The sequence below is a fragment of the Lineus longissimus genome, chromosome 15 (assembly GCF_910592395.1).
Source record: "Lineus longissimus chromosome 15, tnLinLong1.2, whole genome shotgun sequence".
Taxonomy (NCBI): Eukaryota; Metazoa; Nemertea; class Pilidiophora; order Heteronemertea; family Lineidae; genus Lineus; species Lineus longissimus.
Window position 1 is genome coordinate 7,431,135 of NC_088322.1, and position 21,897 is coordinate 7,453,031.

The window sequence follows — 21,897 nt, forward strand, 5'->3', positions numbered from 1 at the left end:
CAACCAGTACAAATCGGGCCTGCCACCTCCATTGTCCTGCCAACATGGTGACAGAGATGAAGTAGTCTCAATTAGACCACACCAGGACTGTTACCTTCACTGTTTTGCAAACGAGCTGATGAAGTGGAGACAGTCAACGTTCCTACCAAGATGGTGACAGATATGACACATTTACAACCAAACCAAATCGGGCCTGCTAATTCCACCATCTTGCAAACTCGTTGATCAAGTGGAGACAGTCACATCTAGAACGAATTGGGCCCAGTGTCTCCATTGTCCTGCCATAGTGGCAGAGATCAGATAGTCACGAACATGCCACACAGGGTTCGATACCACCACCGTCTTGCAAGCGAGGTGATGAAGTTGAAACAGTCACAATCGGGACAAATCCGGCCGGGCATTCCCATTGTCCTGCCTAGATGGGGAAAGAGATGAAGTCGTCACAACCTGACCACATCGGGCCTATTACTTTCATCATGATGATGTGGAGTCAGTCACAATAAGAACCAATCGGGCCTGGCACCCTCATTATGCTACCAAGATGTGGAGAGAGATGCGGTAGACACAACCTGACCTCATCCGGCCTATTACCTCCAACTTCTTGCAAACAAGATGATGATGTGGAGTCAGTCACAACCAGAACCAATCTGGCCTGGCATTCCCATTTTCCTGCTGAGATGAGGGGAGAGATGAGGTCGTAACAACCTTATCGCACAGGGACCGTCACCTCCATCGTCTTCGAAACGAGGTAATCAAATGGAGAATGGCACAACCAGACCAAAGCAGACCTGGCACCTCCATTGTCCTGCCAACATGGTGACAGAGATGAAGTAGTCTCAATTAGACCACACCAGGACTGTTACCTTCACTGTCTTGCAAACGAGCTGATGAAGTGGAGACAGTCAACGTTCCTACCAAGATGGTGACAGAGATGACACAGTTACAGCCACACCGAATCGGTCCTGCTAATTCCACCTTCTTGCAACTTCGTTAAACAGGTGAATACAGTCGCAACTAGAACGAATCAGGCCCAATGTCTCCATTGTCTTGCCATAGTGGCAGAGATCAGATAGTCACAAACATGCCACACATTTCGATACCACCACCGTCTTGCAAGCGAGGTGATGATGTGGAGTCAGTCACAACCAGAACCAAACAGGCCTGGTACCCGCATTGTGCTGCCAAGATGGAGAGAGAGATGAGGTAGACACAACCTGCCCTCAGCGGGCCTATTTTCCTCCACCTACTTGCAAACGGGATGATGATGTGGAGTCAGTCACAACCAGAACCAATCTGGCCTGGCATTCCCATTGTCCTGCTAAGATAAAGAGAGAGATGAGGTAGTAACAACCTGACCATACAGGGCCCGTTGCCTCCATCGTCTTCCAAAGGAGATAATCAACATGATCAAGTGGAGATTGGCACAACCAGACCAAAGCAGGCCTGGCACATCCATTGTTCTGCCAACATGGTGACATGAAGTAGTCTCAATTAGACCACACCAGGACTGTTACCTTCACTGTCTTGCAAACGAGCTGATGAAGTGGAGACAGTCAACGTCCCTACCAAGATGGTGACAGAGATGACACAGTTACAGCCACACCGAATTAGGCCTGCTAATTCCACCTTCTTGCAACTCTGTTAATCAAGTGGATACAGTTGCAACGAGAACGAATTAGGCCCAGTGTCTCCATTGTCCTGCCATAGTGGCGGAGATAAGATCGATAGCCACTATCATGCCACACAGGGTTCGATACCTCCACCATCTTAAGAGCGAGGTGATGAAGTTGAGACAGTCACAATCAGGATATATCCGGCCGGGCATTCCCATTGTCTTACCAAGATGGGGAGAGAGATGAGGTAGTCAAAATCTGACCACATCGGGCCCATTCCCTCCATCGTTTTCCGAACGAGGTAATCAAGTGGAGACTGGCACAACCAGACCAAAGCAGGCCTGGCACCTCCATTGTCCTACCAACATGGTTACAGAGATGAACTAGTCTCAATTAGACCACACCGGGACTGTTACCTTCATTGTCTTGCAAACGAGCTGATGAAATTGAGACAGACACAACCAGACCCAATCTGGCCTAAGATTCCTACCAAGATGGTGAGAGAGATGACACAGTAAAACCAAACAATATCGGGCTTGCCAAATCCACCATCTTGCAAACTCGTTGATCAAGTGGAGACAGTCGCATCTAGAACGAATTGGGCCCAGTGTCTCCATTGTCCTGCCATAGTGGCAGAGATAAGATAATCACGAACAGGCCACACAGGGTTCGATACCTCCACCTACTTGCAAACGAGATGATGATGTGGGGTCAGTCACAACCAGAACTCATCGGGCCTGGCTTTCCCATTGTCCTGCTCAGATGGGGGGAGAGATGAGGTAGTAACAACCTGACCACACGGGGCCCGTTCCCTCCATCGTCTTCAAAACGAAGTAATCAAGTGGAGACTGGCACAACCAGACCAATGCAACCGTGGCACCTCCATTGTCCTACCAACATGGTTCCAGAGATGAACTAGTCTCAATTAGACCACACCGGGACTGTTACCTTCATTGTCTAGCAAACGAGCTGATGAAATTGAGACAGACACAACCAGACCCAATCTGGCCTAAGATTCCTACCAAGATGGTGAGAGAGATGACACAGTAAAACCAAACAATATCGGGCTTGCCAAATCCACCATCTTGCAAACTCGTTGATCAAGTGGAGACAGTCGCATCTAGAACGGATTGGGCCCAGTGTCTCCACTGTCCTGCCATAGTGGCAGAGATAAGATAATCACGAACAGGCCACACAGGGTTTGATACCTCCACCTACTTGCAAACGAGATGATGCTGTGGAGTAAGTCACAACCAGAACCAATCGGGCCTGGCATTCCCATTGTCCTGCTAAGATGGGGAGAGAGATGAGGTAGTAACAACCTGACCACACAGGGCCCGTTGCCTCCATCGTCTTCCAAACGAGGTAATCAAGTGGAGACTGGCACAACCAGACCAAAGTAGACCAGGCACCTCCATTGTCCTGCCAACATGGTGACAGAGATGAAGTAGTCTCAACTAGACCACACTAGGACTCACCGATGGGGAGAGAGATGAGGGAGTCACAACCTGACACATCGAGCCTATTACTTCCACCTACTTGTAAATGAGATGATGATGTGGAGAATATCACAACTTGACCACATCGGGCCAGTTACCTCCACCAACTTGCAAACGAGATGATGATGTGGAGTCAGTCACAACCAGAACCAACCGGGCCTGGCATTCCAATTGTCCTGCTAAGATGGGGGGGGGGATGAGTTAGTAACAACCTGACCACACAGGGATCGTTGCCTCCATCGTCTTCCAAACGAGGTAATCAAGTGGAGACTGGCACAACCAGACCAATGCAGACCTGGCACCTCCATTGTTCACCAACATGGTGACAGAGATGAAGTAGTCTCAATTAGACCACACCAGGACTGTTACCTTCACTGTCTTGCAAACGAGCTGATGAAGTGGAGACAGTCAACGTTCCTACCAAGATGGTGACAGAGATGACACAGTTACAACCACACCGAATCGGTCCTGCTAATTCCACCTTCTTGCAACTTCGTTAATCAAGTGGATACAGTCGCAACTAGAACGAATTAGGCCTAGTGTCTGCGTTGTCCTGTCATAGTGGCGGAGATAAGATAGTAACTATCATGCCACACAGGGTTCGACACCTCCACCGTCTTAAGAGCGAGGTGATGAAGTTGAGACAGTCACAATCAGGACAAATCTGGCCGGGCATTCCCATTGTCCTACCAAGATGGGGAGAGAGATAAGGTAGTCAAAACCTGACCACATCGGGCCTATTACCTCCACCTACTTGCAAACGAGATGATGATGTGGGGTCAGTCACAACCAGAACTCATCGGGCCTGGCTTTCCCATTGTCCTGCTCAGATGGGGGAGAGATGAGGTAGTAACAACCTGACCACACGGGGCCCGTTCCCTCCATCGTCTTCGAAACGAAGTAATCAAGTGGAGACTGGCACAACCAGACCAATGCAACCGTGGCACCTCAGTAGTATATGAAAATCACACTTTAAAACAGAATCCAACTGTTTTCGTTTAAATTAACAGAATCCAACACAGAATCTAGGAGCACTTTGATTCTGTTTTAAAATGTGGATTTCATAGACCGGACCCGTTCAGGACTCTTGGAAAAATCAGTTCTGGCCGGTAAAAACAACGTAAATTCAAAAGTTCTCCTTCACGTTTGGTGGTAGCGTTCTCTCTCGAAATTTGAGGGCGTGGGAAACTATTATTAATCGGGGAGTAAGAAAAGATCGAAAGATGAAGATAGACAACAAAACGCTGTTTTTTGGATTATTATGTTTTTTAATACTACACATTTCCACCTCTAAAAGTTACATCGTATTACAGTATTATTCTATTCTAAAGTTTGTGCTAAAGACTTACTTCGTGTTGTAACATCAACATCTATTCTAAAGTTTTTTGGTCAAGTTTTCGCCTTGGCAAAGTTTACATCATCGAGATACAACATGTAGTTTGATAAAGTTTACTTCGAGTTACAACATCTATAAGTTACAAAGTTACATACATCTATTCGTCTAAATTATTCATACTAGTTTTGTTCTCCCCACCCGCCGCTTAATGTACTTCTTTTGCTTTGCTGAGGAGTTGTGGGAAAATTCGTGGCAGGAGAAAACTAGTGTCGTATATGTCCCGTTTTATCCCGAATTGCCTTTCTATGGTCGCATTTACTTTTTTATCGTTTCCGAGAAGGTCGTACGCCGAAAATTGTTTTAGAATCTCTCTCATCGATAGGCCTTTACTTCGCATGAGGATGTAGTACATGCAGTATTGGCCGCAGACTGTGGACAAAGGGCTTTGAAGCCGAATATAGTTTCGAGTAAAAGTTCCTTCTCTACTAAGAATTTCTCTGAATCTCGCTTTTCTGGGGGCTTCTCTGTTACTGTCAAAGTACTCGTGAGGAGGAACTTGGTTAAAATAAAGGCACACCCAATGTTCCCCTGGCTCGTGGGCTTTTGCCGTATTGCTTATGTATGCGCAGGGTCTCCGTTTTCGAGCGTTCGTCGGAAGAGTATCACTGGACACCGCCTTGGTAAAAATGTTTCGTGTCCCCGGGTGTCTTTTCATTAAAACGTTCAGTTCGTGTTTGTTCATATTTATTTTTCTGCTCCTTTCACCCCGCCGTGACTGTAATACACGTTTCGATCGGCATCAATTTCCACGAAAGAATCGTATTCGTATAAAACTATGAGATTCACTGCTTCGGTGGTGGCCGTGGATAGCTTGATTTCCACTCCGACATCACCATTTTTTGCGAGTTGGAAAGCACTCGATCCCGCGTCATCCGGCGCTAAATTGAAGACGTACAAGGCATATCCATCCACATAGTCGTCTAGTGATATGTCGTTGCTCTTGTTGGCCGGCCACAACTTGCTCCCCCGAAAGAGCGTCATGTATCCATTCACCACATTTTTCGCGGTAAAATCCACCTTTAGTTCCCCGTAAGGGATAGATGCCCCCGCGACAGTTAGTTTTATGCTTGTCACGCTGTAGTGTTTGAAGTTGAACGGGTTTCCATCCAGGGCCCCGTTCATGGCGTTGCTGGCAAGCAGTCCTATAGCGATGCGCCTCGGCGTTTCTCCTTTGCACAGGTTTGCCTCGGACAAGTCGCTTCCTCCTGCTGCTTTTTGGTAGTAGCGCATTTCAATCCTTGTCACGGGATATTTTGCGTTTGCTGTGAGAAGCCGCTGCTCGTGCGCTACTCGGACGTAGCTGGCTATTTCTTTGACGCTTGTCATCAGTATTGCTTTTTCCAATTTTATCTTGTAATCGGTAGCTGTTGATGCGGACATCAGGCTGAATTTGGGGTTTCCTAATGTTAGTTTGACGGTTAGTGGTACTTTGCTGAGAAGCAGTTTCCCTTGTTCGAACATCTCATTATGGATCCGACCCTGGAGTTCAAAAGATTGGCTGAACTTCGTCATCTTGAATCGGCTCACCGCCCCCTTGTTGGTGGCTGTGCCGTCACTTATTGTAGCACCGGTTGTCTCCATGTCGGTCACGTCTTTGAAGTATCCTCCTGCTCTCAATTGGTGGGTTTTTGCGTCTTTGCCATAACTGAGCAACGCCTCCAGGTAAGACCGATAAGCGTACATGCTGCTGGTGCTCCCAATCTGTGTCCCGGAAAGCGATACTTCGGCCTGATTGAACATCGTACCGACCAGATAGTTTATCGGGTAGCATTGCGCCTTTGGGTCAACAGTGCCACCTGTTTTCTCTGTCAGAGCGGTGCCATCCAGTTTGACAATTTTGGCCCTGATGTAGATGGTCGTTTCCCGAAGATCGATGTAATTTTTTTCGTCGGTTTGCGTATTAAATTCAATGACATCGGTGTTCTCAATCGAAGTTGTTGGGTGCACCTCTACGAGTTTTCCGGACGTGATCGCTGTTTGTGTTGGTTTTGTTTCGAACAACTCCAATTCCGCCTTAGTGCACGCGCAGGAATCCGCGTCGATAAGCGACATGTTTTCTTCTCGGGGTAACTATCGGCGACGGGTGAAAAATCCCTTCTCAGAGTTTGATTTTTGTCCTTTTATTCTTTTTGCTTTTTTGGTCCTCGGCGGCTCTTCTAGTGGTCGCTTGTTTACGCGTCGATCTCTACCCGGTCGGGGCGTTGTTATCGCATCCACAATATCTTTTCTTACATCATGCCCGACTTCTCTTACTCCCTCAAGGGCTCTCTCTTTAAAGGCGGATTTTATATTCTTTCCGTCCATAGCGTCTCCAAGAACTGCCACGCCCTGCTTCAGGAGAACCTTTCCCGCCCTTGACGCCGCTCTTTTAGCCATGGGTAGGACGGTTCGCTTCAGTACGGGAATGATGCCTCTAAACATTTTGCTTAATGTGTCCCCAATCCCGTATCCCTCTTGGTATGGAGTTCCTCGGAAAACTGGGAGGCCTCCTGCCTGTTCTCCTTTCCCGCAGTAATGGGCGATGTAGTCTGCGTCCACGGGCTCGTAGATGACGCGCCTTGCTAGGGCGCATGTCCTTCCACTCCTCTTTGACATGATATGATGTGGAATTAAGGGGCTTTTTGTATACGGGTATATGATATATAGTTTCCTACGCGATTGGTATTTTATGTCCTCGTGCTGACTCCTCCAACCACACGGCAACTACGTTCTATTGCGCCCATTTCTTCGCATCGAAGGGTAGCCAACTCAGATTTCGCTGGCGCTTCGACTTTCGGGTGGTCGGTTTCGATGTTAATTCGGATGGTGAGGCCGCATCCGTTTTGGAGGAATCCGGCGTCAAGAAAATGCTCTTCTCCACCACCCCCCGGCTTCTGTCGGGAGATTCTGGGATGACACTGACGCTGCTGTTGTTGTTTTTTTGGGCTTGGTTGCTCGGGACTGCACTTTTCTGAAAGTCGGTTAATGCTTTCAAAATGCTTTTGTCAACCCCTGTCGCTCCCCGCAGGTTGAACACAGGTGTAGAAGCGGCTTTAGGAGAACTTATTTTACCCAGGGGGGTCTGGTCTCCTTTATTTTCCCTGAGCTGAAGGTAGTTTAACAAGACCTGTTTCTGATTCTCGAGTGCCCTGGGCTTTTTCGGGGGGGTTGTATCGGGAATCTGTCGCTCCCCGCAGGTTGAACACAGGTGTAGAAGCGGCTTTATAGGAGAACTGATTTTACCCAGGGGGGGTCTGGTCTCCTTTATTTTCCCTGAGCTGAAGGTAGTTTAACAAGACCTGTTTCTGATTCTCGAGTGCCCTGGGCTTTTTCGGGGGGATTGTATCGGGAATTTGGGCTCCGCGAATATCTGCTGCCGGTGCTGGAATCACCGCGGGACTGCCGCTCGATTCTGCCCTGTCCTCTGAGTTTATCCAGCCTCGGGGCACGCCGATCTCCGTTAGTTTTGCGGCCAGGCGATAGGCTCCGGGGGGAGCGTGGTAGTCGAGGTCTTCGGGAGCCAAAAGGAAATGAAGGCTTCGCAAAATATTTGATTTCGGTAATACAGTTCCGTCGATTATCACTTCGTAAGTGCTATCCTTCCAGTCAATTTCACCCGGGAAATGTTGCACGTAATCGCGTAATATTCTGTTAATGAAGGGATGTCGGATGCCGATGATCTGAAATTTGCTCAACAAGTCTTCGAGTCGCCACGCTTGTCCGGTGTTAGTTTGTGCTTTTTCCTTGATTTGTCCAGTTTGTTTTTGTTCCCAGCGTTTCCTCGCGAGCAAATTTAGTTTCACATCATCCGGTAGGTCTTTTTGATTGAAGGCCCTCCTTTTTTTCATCTTCTTCGTTTTCTTGAGGTGGTGGCGGCGGTACTGTAATTGTCTGTCGACATTTAGCCCGGTAGGTACTCAGAGGGACTATGACGCTCTCCCCGAAATCTGGATTCATTGACATCTGGATTAAGCCGCTGTTTTTAGCCTCTCTTCCCGGTTATTCCGGATATAAGACTCCCTATTGCCGAGACGGCCAGTGGTATGAGAGAGCCAAGAAATCCACCCGATTGCGCCAACAGAGCTTTTTTAGTTCGTAGGCTAGTTCGGGGAGTCTTAAGCCGACATACCAATGGGCTGTGCTTTCGTAGTTTTTGTGCTTTATTCTCCGGAACTGGCACAGTGCGATGGTGGACGTTCTCTATACACTCTAAAATCGCGTCAACTTGACCTTTGCTGGCTAAATCGAGAAGTTTTGCGCGTGTTGATCGACTGGAGGCCCTCCCGAGCAAGGATAGAAAGTCTAAGTGTTGTTTTGCTTTTGATTTACCCGCTTTGGAGCAAGGAGATCCAAATGAGTGGTGTTTTCTGCTCCGGCGTACCTCCTTGAAGCCTGTTTTCCCAGAAACTCTACGTGGCATCTCCGAGCTTCGTTTGTGTTGATCTGTGTTGCGAGTATTTTCTTCTGAGTAATCCTGTCTCTCTCGCTCTGTCCTGCAGTCGGAAACGTGTTTAAGTTTCTTCCTTCTGTTCATTCACACGAAGATTTTTACTCACCTGTTCTATTTTCAGTACATCTGGTTTGGAATCAAAAACTAGATGTTTCCATTTCACTTAATTTACGGCAATACTAACAAAAATGGTGGTATGGGTTTTTAAATTTTTATTTCACATCGCCTAAGAACAACTGGTACTACACAGAAGAGAAAGTTCTAACAATTATTAGTCGAAGACTTCTTTACCGGCATTGGGGTGCCATGCGTTTTAAGCCCTATTCCCCCCCCCCCCCCAGCTCTCTTCGGCTAGTTTCGTTTTATTTTCAGTAGTACCAATCCTACTACTACAGTATCGGAGCGAGAGTAAGATTTTCAATTTCACAAGACGCCCGGCGTATGGTCCTCTTTCGAGGACGTATAGAATGATGTCGAAAGATTAAAGTTATCAGGCTCCCCATTGCCGGGGAACGATTATACATGATTATTTTTTTTTGTGCACGGTATGTAATATGTAGAGGCCTATACATAATAATTTACTTTCACAACGACGACAACCATTTGATCAAAATCTCCACGAAACATTAAGATTGATTTAAAACTCCATCAAACATTAAGATATAAGTAGGTATCTAATTTGTACGTTTACAACAGGCGTTATATATTATTGGTCACAATATCGAGAGTTTGAAGAACTTAGTCGCTCAACACGATCAGACTATGACACTAACGACGACAACCATTATTTGATCAAAAACTCCACGAAACATTAAGATTGATTTTAAACTCCATCAAACATTAAGATATAAGTAGGTATCTAATTTGTACGTTTACAACAGGCGTTATATTGGACACAATATCGAGATGCCTTTATTTTTTCCCTCCTCCACCGCCCTTTTTTGCGTGCGGAACAAAAGCGTTCTGAAAGTCTTCTCCAAAAATGTCTGTGCGAAAACGAGCTTCTTCCGGGGTGTTCTGGTGCCCGTCTATAAACAAGTAACTGTTTGGCTTCTGCGTTGCACTTTCGTAAATTCTAACGAATGTCTCCGGCCTGCTCGGAAGAATGCGTCTCGCCAAATGCTGTCCAACCGACCGGTCTAACGGGCTTTTAAAGAGAACTAGATAGTGGCAACATCTAAGCATCGTTACTCTTGTTTTCCCATGGTGAAATAGGTTTTGCATGCGCACAATCCAACTCACGCCTCCGTGTTGACATTTCTTTGTCACCAGACGACTGATTTCCTCGCTGTTGCTGACCCCCTGCATAAGGTCATCGAAAATTAGCAACCCGTGCTGGCGCTCGCCGGTGTGGGGATCTCGGACGTGGATGTATTCGTCTAGATTTTCTGGGAGGCCCTCCACTGTTCGTATTGTATTCTCCCTTTCCAGCTCGGTCACTGTTTTCGACGGCTCCCCGTAGAACCAATATACGTATATAATCGAAAGGCCCATCGACGACTCGTCTAGCATTTTTTAGGAGTTGCCGTACAAAGAAAGTCTTTCCCGCAAGTGGAGGGCCGACACAAATCATACCAAAGTCACGCTTGATGCGAGCGTCAAACACGCCTCCGGCGACAATGTTGTCTGGGTTCGTCATTTTCTATCGAGCTAATCGTTCAGTTTTTGTGCTCCCCACATGTTCGTTTATGCCTTTTCGAGTTGTTCTGTTGTCACCCATTCGTCGAAACGAGCCGGCCAACCGACGTAATGGACAAAATATTCGGTTTTATTTTTTCGCCGGCGTTTTTTCAAAACATCAACGCGGAAGGAGGTCTTATCATCCGGGCGCTGTATTCGTTGCATCTTCTCTTCATAAAAACTTCCCTCTATGAGCTCCCCGTGCTCGTCTCGTAGTTTATACGTTGGTGGTTTGGTATTTCGACGATGAGCAACCACAAACCACTCTGTTGTGTATTGGGGTTTGTAGCCCTTGCCAAAGACCTGGGCAACTTGGCTGACTCTGACGGTGTCTCCCAACTCAAACGCAAATTTAGTCTTAGTCGGAAATTCTTTCCCGTATAGGTGGAGCCATAAGGCTTTTTCCTTGTCAACGGTAATTTCGTTCGGGACCAATTTCGTTATTCTGTGTACAGCGTTGTTGTAACTCTCGACTAGAGCGGGCAGGGCGTCTACGTAACGATGGGTATTGTTTTTCGTAATGAATTTATAAACTTTAGATTTCAGGGTCCGGTTCCATCTTTCCGCTAGCGCCGCCTTTGTTTCGCTGTGGACAGAAAACAGTTTAATTCCAATGTCTTTTAGTAACTTTGAAACGTTGGCATTAAAAAATTCCCGCCCCTGGTCTCCGTGGAGGTACTTCGGATAAACCTTTTCCCGGAGGAAGAGGTCTTTTAGAGCCTGGGCCTACTCGCTTTCTAGGCACTGGGCCTTATTGACGCGTTTCGCGTACTCTGAAGAGCGTACGAAAACCTTGTGTTGAACTTCTTTTTCTAAAATTAGCTCAATAAAATGTTCAAAGCCTGCGTGAAAATATTCCCTAAAATTAGCCCGTCCCGTTTCACTTGTTAGATTAGAATATAAAAATGAGTAGTGATTGGAAAGAAACCGAGTCACGTTGAGTTCAGCCTTGGATAGTGCTAGGTTAGTACGAGCCCGGAGACGATGAAATAAGGTCCCCTCCTCTGCAGCGTCCGCCTCTTGGCATAAGAAACAGTTGAAGTCTGCTCGCTCGCCCTGCTCGCTGCTATCATCCTCACTAGTGCTGGGTGGATCCGTATCAAACGACGTATTTGAGACGACTTCCTGTGGTGTGGCCACCCCACTTACACTCGCCCGATCAGAAGCGGATTCAAATCCCTGCACTTGTATAACGGGCGAGGAACATTTTCTGCGCGAGGGCTGCTGACCCTCTTGATACTTCTTCTTCTTTGATTGAGAGGATTCTTTATCACGCACTCGGTTTTTCGTTGAAGCCCGATGCTCATTTCTTTCGGGTTTAGTTTTCTTATTTTTCGTCGACGGGGTACAGACCTGCAGAATCAAGCAACAACAAAAAACATGATAGAATATAAGAAAATGATATTGTATTAACAAAACAGAAATCTATATGTTGAAAGGTGTATCTTCTGTTTGCCGATTTTATTTAAGTTCAAACGGATCTACGGGGGCATAAGAAATACCCGGTTTTGAAATCAAGAACGAATATTATTTGAGTTTAGCAGCGTAAAAACGGAATTTGGCCTATACTCACTTGAAGATGAGATTCACCGCCGTCGACGATACTGCAGACGACTGGCGACGGTGATGGAGCGGACGGTCGTTCCTTCTCCGCTTGCTGCGAATCTGCGTGTTGGGCCTTAGCCTGAGGGAGATGTTTCGTCTCCGAGTTTGTGAATCGCCCTTCGCCATCTTCTTCAACAATATGATGGTGCTCTACTCTCCTAGCCCTTTTGGCCTTTTTCTTTTTCTGATGATGAACATCATTTGTACCGACTGGGGCGGGGGTGGTGGATACTTCCTTTAAAGCAATGGTCGGTCCTTCCTCGAGACACATCACTCGCGGCACTGTCTGTAAAATGAAATAAAAGATTATAGTTGTTAAGATATTTTCATCCCCGCGCGCAAGAAAGAACCAAAAAAAGCAGCGTTAAGGGCTGTGCGGCGCATACTGAATGCTTAATACTACAGGTTCCTACCAAAATAATGGAATAGGCCCGTATACTCACTTGAAGATGTGATCCCTCGACTGTACATAGGACGGACTGATGATCATCGTCCCTTCTTCGCTTTTTCTTCTTTTTTTTCTGTGGCTGAGCATCCGGCGCACTAATTGTAGCGAGGGCTGGGGTTTCTTTAGCATTCATGGTCGCGGGGTCCTCCGCGGGCCGCTGTTCGTCGTTTAAATCATCTTCATCTGCCTCATCATCATCGTCTCCACCATCCCTTTTACGTTTTTGGATCGATTCTCGCTGAGTACCGCTTGTAGGGGCCGGTATCAGGATGGGGGCTGCTTCTTCGGTCCTCGCGCCTTGATTGATGACCGAGTCGTCTTCGGAGCACACTTGTGCAACAGACTGCAAATAGAGATAAAATTACTGGCACATCATCGCCTAGACATTAATTACCTCCCGCTAAAAAACAACCGCTCGCTCACGGCTTAGGTATAGAGTAGTATTGTATGTATGTATCAGCGTTAAAACGGAATAGACATACTCACTTGAGGGTGTGATTCGCCGTCGCCAGTGATACGGGGCTGCTGTTCGTCGTTTGACACTAATTGTTCATTTGTTGACACTGTTTGCAGCGGATCTAATTCTGAGTAAGAATATTGATAGCGGATCGCCTCCGAGTCGGGACAAGGGTAACCATCATCTTCGCCATCTCTTTTCCGATTGTGGTTCGATTCTCGCTGAGTACCGCTTGTAGGGGCCGGTATCAGGACGGGGGCTGCTTCTTCGGTCCTCGCGCTTTGATTGATGACCGAGTCGTCTTCGGAGCACACTTGTGCAACAGACTGCAAATAGAGATAAAATTACTGGCACATCATCGCCTAGACATTAATTACCTCCAGCTAAAAAACAAACGCTCGCTCACGGCTTAGGTATAGAGTAGTATTGTATGTATGTATCAGCGTTAAAACGGAATAGACATGGCTATATACTCACTTGAGGGTGTGATTCGCCGTCGCCAGTGATACGGGGCTGCTGATCGTCGTTTGACACTAATTGTTCGTTTGTCGACACTGCTTGCAGCGGATCGGTGGCTTCTTCAACCCTCGCACCATTGTTGACCGACTCGGCGTCGTCTTCGGAGCACACTAGTGCAACAGACTGCAAATAGAGATATAATAAAGTACTCACTGCATGGTAGATCGTCGGAACCAATCTCTCGGGCACATTGTAAAGGTCCAAAACACGCCTAGACATTATTTAACTGCCGCTAAAAACAAACGCTCGCTCGCGGCTTGCGTGCCGCTATCATACCTACGGCGCTCTTTTTTGATTTTGATTGATTGAACCAGGCGTATAAAAATCACATCTATTAATTTGTTTTAATTGAGTAAGACAACTTACCGTTTGAATGGGCCAAACAAGCTCTCCGGCGTCCCGGATAGTGCCATCGGTGAGCGAGGTTGCGACAACTTCGCCTTCAGTGTCTTCTTCGATGGGCGATAGAAGTTTAATATCAGAATTTGAAAATGAATCAAAAATATTCCTCATGTGAGACGGCGACGACGACGGGGCAGCCTCGTAACCTTTTTCGCATTGGTGATCAAGTTCGTCCCGCAGCGGTGTTCCCGCGACGCTCTCGGCCTCAGAAGACACGAATATAGCCTGGTGGGGGGCCAGTCGAAGCGCCTCTAACTTCTCAAAAGATACGAGGAAATATCTCCCTCGAATCCAACAGGACTTGCTAAACAAGTACCTTGGAATGGTGGCATTCGCCTCCACATTCGTGTCGAATGCAAACCCAGTATCATCAAATTCGCTCGACTTGTCTAATTGTTGGTTTAAAAAGTTCAATATAGAAAATACCCATTTAAGAGTATTTTTGTCGAAAGAGGAAGAAGACCAATCAGCCCAATCGGAGCTTTTTGTCTTCTTCTGGCAAAAGTTCCTCACGAGTGACAAGAAACTCAGAAAAACATCGACTCGATTGTCCTCTTGTCCTCCAGAAAATAACGGCACTAAAATGTCAGATCTTATCAAATCACGCCCAAATTTCATCATCGTAGATTGGAAATCTTGGGTCACATTTTCTAATTCTGGCCATTCACTCGGGCAATATCCGAGCCAGAAGTCGTTTACATTCAGGTTATCACGGCAAACAGCAGAACACCTAATGTAAAGCGTATCATCGCACCGGTCTCCACCAGAAAAGTAATGTCGCTCCGAACAATCAGCCGCAATGGAAAACACAACCCTAAGTCCAGAATAGGAAGCCACCTTATCGGCTAGGCTCTGAGAAAAGTGGTCGTCGAGTACCTGTCCCGAAATAGCCTCGATCACATCCAGAAACGCAAAGGTTACTTTTCCATCCACAGTTATTTTTGGCACTAAACGCACGAGTTTAGTAAATAACTGGAAAAAATCACACGCAAAACTATTAAGGCCAACTTCTTGTCGTACGTGTTCCATTGTCTACTTCGGCGAATTAGTTGTAAACCTTGCCCGTAAATAAATCAGTCTCCTCTCGGAAAGATCTTCTAATCTTGAAATGAATTGAGATTCAGCTTCGCCGTAATGTCTGCAAAATTGAAAAAATTTTCTTGATAAAAGTTTAAGCTACTCCCGTTTACAGTCCCAGATAAAGCGGCATTATTGAAAAATCGAATAATTGCTGTAGACTTTTTGTCTCCAGAGGCCGAGTGATTATGATGACGTTGTAAAAAATATATACCTCTTAGTAAGTCCGGGATTTCCGAGGCGAATGGGCGTTGAATAAACACTAAAATTCCTGTTTTGGCGGTAAATTCGTGAAAAAATTCCTCGAGAGCTAGTAATACTGCATCTTCTCTAGATTTCACAAAAACCCTGATCAACTGTTTAAACCACACTGCTTGTGGTGAATTCTTCTCAAAACTCAAACCTCCTTGTATCAGTTTAAAAACGGCATCTCTCGATTTGAATCGGATTTTTTCACAAATTGTCGTTTTTGGGGCATCCTTCATACGTTCAGAAAAACAAGACACCCTAGCTTCGACGAATCGTAAAATCCGCTTGAATCCTGGTCCGAGCAACCAATACTCAAAATCTTTGACAATATAGATTGACAGAAACCCTGATTTTGAAACACCGATAGTGAAATCGATGAATTGGCGAAAAGCCCACCCGTTTGAAAGTTTTACTCGAGAGATAAGTCGCTTATTTCCGAAAACATTTTCTAAGTCTACGCACAACTCCCGTCCGGGTGGCTTATCGAAATTTATAAGCGTTTGTCCGAGTTTGCAGTTAATTATTGATTTAAGAATGAAAAAACTCATCTTTTCTGAAAAATCTTAGACCGTTCATTCTGCAAAGACTCCGCTGCATCAGTTTTCTGAGAAAAAATATTTGACTTACTTGGAAGAGGAATGTTTTTTGGATTAGAACTATTCGACGATCGATCGATCAATAGCAGCAGCAGTAGAGAAATTCCTGCAGAAAAAAAAAGGTTACAATTACACCAGGAAATAAGAAGGATCCCGCAGCTTGTGAGTAGAGTATAATTTCTGCACAGAGAATAGTTTCCAAAAAAAAAAGGAAAGAGGAGAAAGGTTTTGCGATACTTACTCGAAAATGAAGGTCCTTTACTATTAAATACACTAGGAAGAAGAAAACACGCGGTGTGAATAATAATAATTGAAAACTGGGGACTGTGTGACTTGGCACGCGTCTAATATCCTCCAATGACACAGATTCTGAGGGGAAAAAAATGTTTTACTTACTCGTTGTTGACACTCTTCCCTAATAAATCACATCTAACTTTCCGCAAATCAGCAGCTCCAGTAAATAACGATCGATAAAAGTGGGGGGAAATCTTTCAGAACGTTCAACCGCGCCAGAGGGAAATGAGCGAAATGAGCTCTGGGGCGTTGGTGATACTTCGGCTAGAAGAGATTATTCTGTGACGTCCACAAAAATACCGATCACCATTGGTTTAGAGCGAGCAAAGAATCGTGTCAAGGTCTCGATCTGCATTCAGGGGCTCTTCCGAGATTTAATTAGAGCTAATGTTCGCTTTATGTCAAATAAATCATGGGTAATGGAGGATTTCATTGCCGCGAGCAAGATAAAATTGTCATCAAATGATATATTGATGATTACGAAGCTGGGGTGTGGTTCCCTTTTGCCAATTAAATCATGTTAAATGGAGGATTTCATTCCCGCGAGCAAGATAAAATTGTCATCAAATGATATATTGATGATTACGAAGCTGGGGTGTTGTTCCTTTTGCCAACTAAATCATGTTAAATGGAGGAATTCAAGGCCGCGAGCAAGATAAATTCGTCATCAAATGATATATTGATGTTTACTACAAAGGTTTGGCCAACAAAATGCGCTGTAAATGGAGAAACAAAAGGTCACGAGCAAGACGAAAACCACATCATGCTGTCTATTTCAAGCTGAAGCTGATAACAAAATGCGCTGTAAATGGAGAAACAAAAGGCCACGAGCAAGACGAAAAACACATCATGCTGTCTATTTCAAGCTGAAGCTGATCGACTAATACTCGCTCAGATAAATGGCATAATTGTAGTACACAAAATGGTAATAAGTTAGCCATCGCTGCTCCTCGATCAAGGTCTGATATCACACAAGCATTTCTGTGTCTCGCTCAAAAACCACAGTGTGCCTTGCACTGAAACCTGAAAATCAATAGTGCAAACCCGTGTAGATATTTCTAAATCCCACTCATATTGACAACGCAGTATAGCCATGGAAAATGCGGTATGTGTAAAACGGGTTCGCCTTAGTGCTACATTATTTTTCGCATAGAGAGAATGTACATTGCATACGGCAGAATCAGCTCAAAGTCAAATTTGGGTGAGATGGACCATGAAGTGAGGCGCGCAATGTACAGAAAAATAACCTGCATTTCTTCAGCTGTATGGGCGGAGGTAAGGGAGACAATATATCGTTGGTAGATCAGTAAGTGGAAAAGGGGAAAACATCAGTTCGGTTACCTGGAATTTCCATTTTAATGTCTTTCAGACCAACATACATGTGTATTTTGAATGCAAATGCAACGGAAAATGGGAAGTCCATTTGCGTTTAAAATGCGTTGCCAATTTTTGCGGCATTTGCATTTAAAACGTGTAGAACTGATTTTTCCAAGAGTCCTGAACGGGTCCGGTCTATGAAATCCACATTTTAAAACAGAATCAAAGTGCTCCTAGATTCTGTGTTGGATTCTGCTAATTTAGACGAAAACAGTTGGATTCTGTTTTAAAGTACGGGGAACTAAAGGTGGATTTTACCGCGAAAAATGTGGTGAATGGATACATGACGCTATTTCGGGGGAGCAAGTTGTGGCCGGCCAACAAGAGCAACGACATATCACTAGACGACTATGTGGATGGATATGCCTAAACGTCTTCAATTTAGCGCCGGATGACGCGGGATCGAGTGCTTTTCAACTCGCAAAAAATGGTGATGTCGGAGTGGAAATCAAGCTATCCACGGCCACCACCGAAGCAGTGAATCTCATAGTTTAATACGAATACGATTCTTTCGTGGAAATTGATGCCGATCGAAACGTGTATTACAGTCACGGGGTGAAAGGAGCAGAAAAATAAATATGAACAAACACGAACTGAACGTTTTAATGAAAAGACACCCGGGGACACGAAACATTTACCAAGGCGGTGTCCAGTGATACTATAAAGGTGAAGGGCGACCATAGAAAGGCAATTCGGGATAAAACGGGACATATACGACACTAGTTTTCTCCTGCCACGAATTTTCCCACAACTCCTCAGCAAAGCAAAAGAAGTAGATTAAGCGGCGGGTGGGGAGAACAAAACTAGTATGAATAATTTAGACGAATAGATGTATGTAACTTTGTAACTTTAACAAACTTATAGATGTTGTAACTCGAAGTAAACTTTATCAAACTACATGTTGTATCTCGATGATGTAAACTTTGCCAAGGCGAAAACTTGACCAAAAAACTTTAGAATAGATGTTGATGTTACAACACGAAGTAAGTCTTTAGCACAAACTTTAGAATAGAATAATACTGTAATACGATGTAACTTTTAGAGGTGGAAATGTGTAGTATTAAAAAACATAATAATCCAAAAAACAGCGTTTTGTTGTCTATCTTCATCTTTCGATCTTTTCTTACTCCCCGATTAATAATAGTTTCCCACGCCCTCAAATTTCGAGAGAGAACGCTACCACCAAACGTGAATGAGAACTTTTGAATTTACGTTGTTTTTACCGGCCAGAACTGATTTTTCCAAGAGTCCTGAACGGGTCCGGTCTATGAAATCCACATTTTAAAACAGAATCAAAGTGCTCCTAGATTCTGTGTTGGATTCTGCTGATTTAGACGAAAACAGTTGGATTCTGTTTTAAAGTGTGATTTTCATATACTACTGGCATCAATTTCCACTAAAGAATCGTATTCGTATAAAACTATGAGATTCACTGCTTCTGGCGGTGGTGGCCGTGGATAGCTTGATTTCCACTCCGACATCACCATTTTTTGCGAGTTGGAAAGCACTCGATCCCGCGTCATCCGGCGCTAAATTGAAGACGTACAAGGCATATCCATCCACATAGTCGTCTAGTGATATGTCGTTGCTCTTGTTGGCCGGCCACAACTTACTCCCCGAAAGAGCGTCATGTATCCATTCACCACATTTTTCGCGGTAAAATCCACCTTTAGTTCCCCGTAAGGGATAGATGCCCCCGCGACAGTTAGTTTTATGCTTGTCACGCTGTAGTGTTTGAAGTTGAACGGGTTTCCATCCAGGGCCCCGTTCATGGCGTTGCTGGCAAGCAGTCCTATAGCGATGCGCCTCGGCGTTTCTCCTTTGCACAGGTTTGCCTCGGACAAGTCGCTTCCTCCTGCTGCTTTTTGGTAGTAGCGCATTTCAATCCTTGTCACGGGGTATTTTGCGTTTGCTGTGAGAAGCCGCTGTTCGTGCGCTACTCGGACGTAGCTGGCTATTTCTTTGACGCTTGTCATCAGTATTGCTTTTTCCAATTTTATCATGTAATCGGTAGCTGTTGATGCCGACATCAGGCTGAATTTGGGGTTTCCTAATGTTAGTTTGACGGTTAGTGGTACTCTGCTGAGAAGCAGTTTCCCGTGTTCGAACATCTCATTATGGATCCGGCCCTGGAGTTCAAAAGATTGGCTGAACTTCGTCATCTTGAATCGGCTCACCGCCCCCTTGTTGGTGGCTGTGCCGTCACTTATTGTAGCACCGGTTGTCTCCATGTCGGTCACGTCTTTGAAGTATCCTCCTGCTCTCAATTGGTGGGTTTTTGCGTCTTTGCCATAACTGAGCAACGCCTCCAGGTAAGACCGATAAGCGTACATGCTGCTGATGCTCCCAATCTGTGTCCCGGAAAGCGATACTTCGGCCTGTTTGAACATCGTACCGACCAGATAGTTTATCGGGTAGCATTGCGCCTTTGGGTCAACAGTGCCACCTGTTTTCTCTGTCAGAGCGGTGCCATCCAGTTTGACAATTTTGGCCCTGATGTAGATGGTCGTTTCCCGAAGATCGATGTAATTTTTTTCGTCGGTTTGCGTATTAAATTCAATGACATCGGTGTTCTCAATCGAAGTTGTTGGGTGCACCTCTACGAGTTTTCCGGACGTGATCGCTGTTTGTGTTGGTTTTGTTTCGAACAACTCCAATTCCGCCTTAGTGCACGCGCAGGAATCCGCGTCGATAAGCGACATGTTTTCTTCTCGGGGTAACTATCGGCGACGGGTGAAAAATCCCTTCTCAGAGTTTGATTTTTGTCCTTTTATTCTTTTTGCTTTTTTGGTCCTCGGCGGCTCTTCTAGTGGTCGCTTGTTTACGCGTCTCTACCCGGTCGGGGCGTTGTTATCGCATCCACAATGTCTTTTCTTACATCATGCCCGACTTCTCTTACTCCCTCAAGGGCTCTCTCTTTAAAGGCGGATTTTATATTCTTTCCGTCCATAGCGTCTCCAAGAACTGCCACGCCCTGCTTCAGGAGAACCTTTCCCGCCCTTGACGCCGCTCTTTTAGCCATGGGTAGGACGGTTCGCTTCAGTACGGGAATGATGCCTCTAAACATTTTGCTTAATGTGTCCCCAATCCCGTATCCCTCTTGGTATGGAGTTCCTCGGAAAACTGGGAGGCCTCCTGCCTGTTCTCCTTTCCCGCAGTAATGGGCGATGTAGTCTGCGTCCACGGGCTCGTAGATGACGCGCCTTGCTAGGGCGCATGTCCTTCCACTCCTCTTTGACATGATATGATGTGGAATTAAGGGGCTTTTTGTATACGGGTATATGATATATAGTTTCCTACGCGATTGGTATTATATGTCCTCGTGCTGACTCCTCCAACCACACGGCAACTACGTTCTATTGCGCCCATTTCTTCGCATCGAAGGGTAGCCAACTCAGATTTCGCTGGCGCTTCGACTTTCGGGTGGTCGGTTTCGATGTTAATTCGGATGGCGAGGCCGCATCCGTTTAAATTGGAGGAATCCGGCGTCAAGAAAATGCTCTTCTCCACCACCCCCCGGCTTCTGTCGGGAGATTCTGGGATGACACTGACGCTGCTGTTGTTGTTTTTTTGGGCTTGGGTGCTCGGGACTGCACTTTTCTGAAAGTCGGTTAATGCTTTCAAAATGCTTTTGTCAACCCCTGTCGCTCCCCGCAGGTTGAACACAGGTGTAGAAGCGGCTTTAGGAGAACTTATTTTACCCAGGGGGGGTCTGGTCTCCTTTATTTTCCCTGAGCTGAAGGTAGTTTAACAAGACCTGTTTCTGATTCTCGAGTGCCCTGGGCTTTTTCGGGGGGGTTGTATCGGGAATCTGTCGCTCCCCGCAGGTTGAACACAGGTGTAGAAGCGGCTTTATAGGAGAACTGATTTTACCCATGGGGGGTTTGGTCTCCTTTATTTTCCCTGAGCTGAAGGTAGTTTAACAAGACCTGTTTCTGATTCTCGAGTGCCCTGGGCTTTTTCGGGGGGATTGTATCGGGAATTTGGGCTCCGCGAATATCTGCTGCCGGTGCTGGAATCACCGCGGGACTGCCGCTCGATTCTGCCCTGTCCTCTGAGTTTATCCAGCCTCGGGGCACGCCGATCTCCGTTAGTTTTGCGGCCAGGCGATAGGCTCCGGGGGGAGCGTGGTAGTCGAGGTCTTCGGGAGCCGAAAGGAAATGAAGGCTTCGCAAAATATTCGATTTCGGTAATACAGTTCCGTCGATTATCACTTCGTAAGTGCTATCCTTCCAGTCAATTTCACCCGGGAAATG

General features: G+C 45.9%; 3 protein-coding genes across 3 annotated transcripts; all 3 read right to left on the reverse strand.

Moving 5' to 3' along the window:
- Nucleotides 1-5,192: 5,192 nt before the first annotated feature.
- Nucleotides 5,193-6,560, reverse strand: LOC135499402 (uncharacterized protein F54H12.2-like). Its single transcript, XM_064790146.1, has one exon. The coding sequence runs from the start codon at nt 6,558-6,560 to the stop codon at nt 5,193-5,195; it is 1,368 nt and encodes a 455-aa protein (XP_064646216.1).
- A 2,717-nt stretch (nt 6,561-9,277) lies between these two features.
- Nucleotides 9,278-16,030, reverse strand: LOC135499621 (uncharacterized). The gene is made up of 6 exons (XM_064790496.1): nt 16,002-16,030; nt 14,013-15,186; nt 13,157-13,453; nt 12,666-13,013; nt 12,191-12,508; nt 9,278-11,970 (listed from the first exon to the last, which is right to left on the reverse strand). Exons 2-6 carry the CDS (start codon nt 15,075-15,077, stop codon nt 11,344-11,346), a joined length of 2,655 nt encoding a protein of 884 aa, XP_064646566.1. The 5' UTR covers nt 15,078-15,186; nt 16,002-16,030; the 3' UTR covers nt 9,278-11,343.
- A 3,182-nt stretch (nt 16,031-19,212) lies between these two features.
- On the reverse strand, nt 19,213-20,343 carry LOC135499403 (uncharacterized protein F54H12.2-like). Its single transcript, XM_064790147.1, has one exon. It carries the CDS (start codon nt 20,341-20,343, stop codon nt 19,213-19,215), a length of 1,131 nt encoding a protein of 376 aa, XP_064646217.1.
- Between the last annotated feature and the right edge of the window lie 1,554 nt (nt 20,344-21,897).